The following is a 2,441-nucleotide window of genomic DNA, read 5'->3' as shown; positions in this document are numbered from 1 at the left end:
TTTTTAGCTGTTTGTGTATGGGCGCCTAATCAGCCAATCAGAAATAGCCGGTATTCTATGAATCCTTCTCTTCAATGCTCGAAGAGCTGGATATTTATCCAAAGCTGATGCCCCAAACATATACTCGAAATTTTCAAGGGCCGCTGCAAACACGAAGTCCGCCCATGTCGTCTGAAAAAAGGTTTGTATACATTTATTTTGTACCTCCTCTATTAAACAATTTTTTTAATTTACCTTGAAAAATGTGAAAAATCGAACTCTTAACTAAAGATCACTAGCTTTTTAGGAAGAATTTGGATTTTTATTTTATTGTCAGAATTTAATGGATAATTTTAGAAACTTCAACCTTTGGAGGTATTTGTTAATTAAAAATGACAAAACTGGTATTATGTAAAAAAGAGTAATGTGTATCCTGAATCAATGTCGAATGGAAATTAGACAGTTCTATAAAAATAATCCTTCTCACGATTCCACAACTTCATAGCTTAATTAAATACAATTCTTCGGCGATATAATTACAAATACATTTACAGGAATTGTGTAATATGATAAATATCTCGTTAAAGAAATTGAAATCGTAAATTCCGCGGATAACCAGCGTTTATCATATAGAGACAGGGATTTGCAAAGAATAAAAGTTGTAGAACGTTGAAAGGCGTTGAGAGAAACGTGATGTTATCCCGTTATTCGTTAACGCAACGCAGTTAAAAAAAATCCCGTAGGAAGATTACGATAATAGATAACCTGAGTCGAGTGTTTGTCGGGGGATCTAAAAGATTCTTTCGAGTTGAGCGTCTGAGATTGCAGAGAAGAAAATTTGGAAGCCATCGAATTCGTGATGTCGATAGAAATCTTCAGTTGGAATCGTTGTATCATAACGTAGTCTGCTTATTGTCGATAAGACTTTACTAAACTAAAAGTGACTACTAAAAGTTTCTATCCTCTAAATTCTATCTACGATTCTATAATCTAAAAACTGACTTTTGCAAACAAACTGTAACATTCGCTTAACGGAAAGACATACGTATATTGTTTGTACTCGTCTTTTCACAATGAATTCTTGAACGTCTGTCTCTGTGGTGAGACAAATGCAAAGTCATCTCATCAGTTACTCACCTTGCTTCAAATCTCCAAGAGTATCGACGAGCACGTCGCATATCATCGCATCCCATTCGTTCCTTCCCATTAAATCGTACTTCTTCGCCAAGTATCGCGCCACAGCGTTACTCTGCGCTACCGGTTTCCCGTCTATCTCCAGCACAGGCAGCATTTTATAAGGCATTGCTAAGAACAAACATGGCTCATATGAACACTGTGTAGAGGGAAACGATCGATAGGAAATCACAACACAGCTTCCGAGGCCGTTGCGTTCTTGTGAATAGATGAATCGAAATCATTTCGGTTTTAATCAACATGGCCTAGTAAAGAAATACAGAAATGTCTTCTTTCTCCTTTTTTTCTTTTCTTACGATTACGATGGACAGGGTATCGCGTGTTTTTGACTGTTGGGAAGAACCTAAAGTTTTTAAAATCAAGGATAAAAGATCGAGTATAAAATTTGTAATTCTCACGGAAAGGAACGAATCTGTCTGATGCGGTGTACTGAATGTACGAGGAACGATCAGTATCGTTTTGCGGGAAGACCTTATGCAATGATAGTGGACTTACAACTGCGAATAAAAAATTCACGTCGCATAATACCAGACACGGAAAAAATATTAGAAAATGTACACGGTTCTTGTAATGAAAATTGAAATGCAAGGAATATAAATCGAATGTCTCTTGCGAACGTAATTTTGTGTTTTACACCGACAGGATTGATTTACAGACTTACGTTGATTTTTGGTTTCTCTATCTGCAAGCGACATATAAGATTATATCGAAGACTATGCTGCGTAAAACTTTTATTATACTATTTACGATAGAAATGTCGCAACGGAAGATCGAATTTTATATCTGCTTTGTTCTTTCGACTTTTTAGCTATGTTCTTGTTCATTTCCGAACTGATTTCAATTTTTTATCCTTTTTTTCCGACAAGTCCTAAAAAGTTTTTAAATTAACGAGAAACGTAGAAGTATTTTTGTATTCCTATTTTAAGTCACCTATTTATGGTTTTCTCAAAATATTCGAAATGCTTCGATTCATTGAAAACAATAAAGATTGCAACACAAAAATTCGAGAATCGTAAGTGAATTAAGTTGGTATTCGATAAACACGATATTACGGAAGCAAAACTTAATGAAAAGTTCGACTTTATTCCGTATGAAATTTTACTTTAAGTAAGTTTAGCCTGCACGTGAAACGAAAGTTTTATATACAGAAAAGTTTGAGTAAATGGTAGATACCTGAGAGTTGAACAATGATAGTAAAAATCGATTCTTCACGCTTACAATCCTTTTATTCAGGCCAGAGTTCTTCGGGGATCCTCTCGTCGGTATAC

General features: G+C 35.2%; 1 protein-coding gene across 1 annotated transcript; it reads right to left on the bottom strand.

Moving 5' to 3' along the window:
• On the bottom strand, positions 1-2,441 carry LOC117214914 (glutathione S-transferase-like). Its single transcript, XM_033461278.1, has 3 exons — positions 2,347-2,441; positions 1,117-1,284; positions 1-171 (listed from the first exon to the last, which is right to left on the bottom strand). The coding sequence occupies exons 2-3, from the start codon at positions 1,280-1,282 to the stop codon at positions 134-136; spliced, it is 204 nt and encodes a 67-aa protein (XP_033317169.1). The 5' UTR covers positions 1,283-1,284; positions 2,347-2,441; the 3' UTR covers positions 1-133.

Source organism: Bombus bifarius, unplaced genomic scaffold (genome assembly GCF_011952205.1).
Source record: "Bombus bifarius isolate JDL3187 unplaced genomic scaffold, Bbif_JDL3187 scf7180000009266_frag, whole genome shotgun sequence".
Lineage (NCBI taxonomy): Eukaryota > Metazoa > Arthropoda > Insecta > Hymenoptera > Apidae > Bombus > Bombus bifarius.
This window is presented reverse-complemented; position numbering and strand designations above follow the sequence as displayed.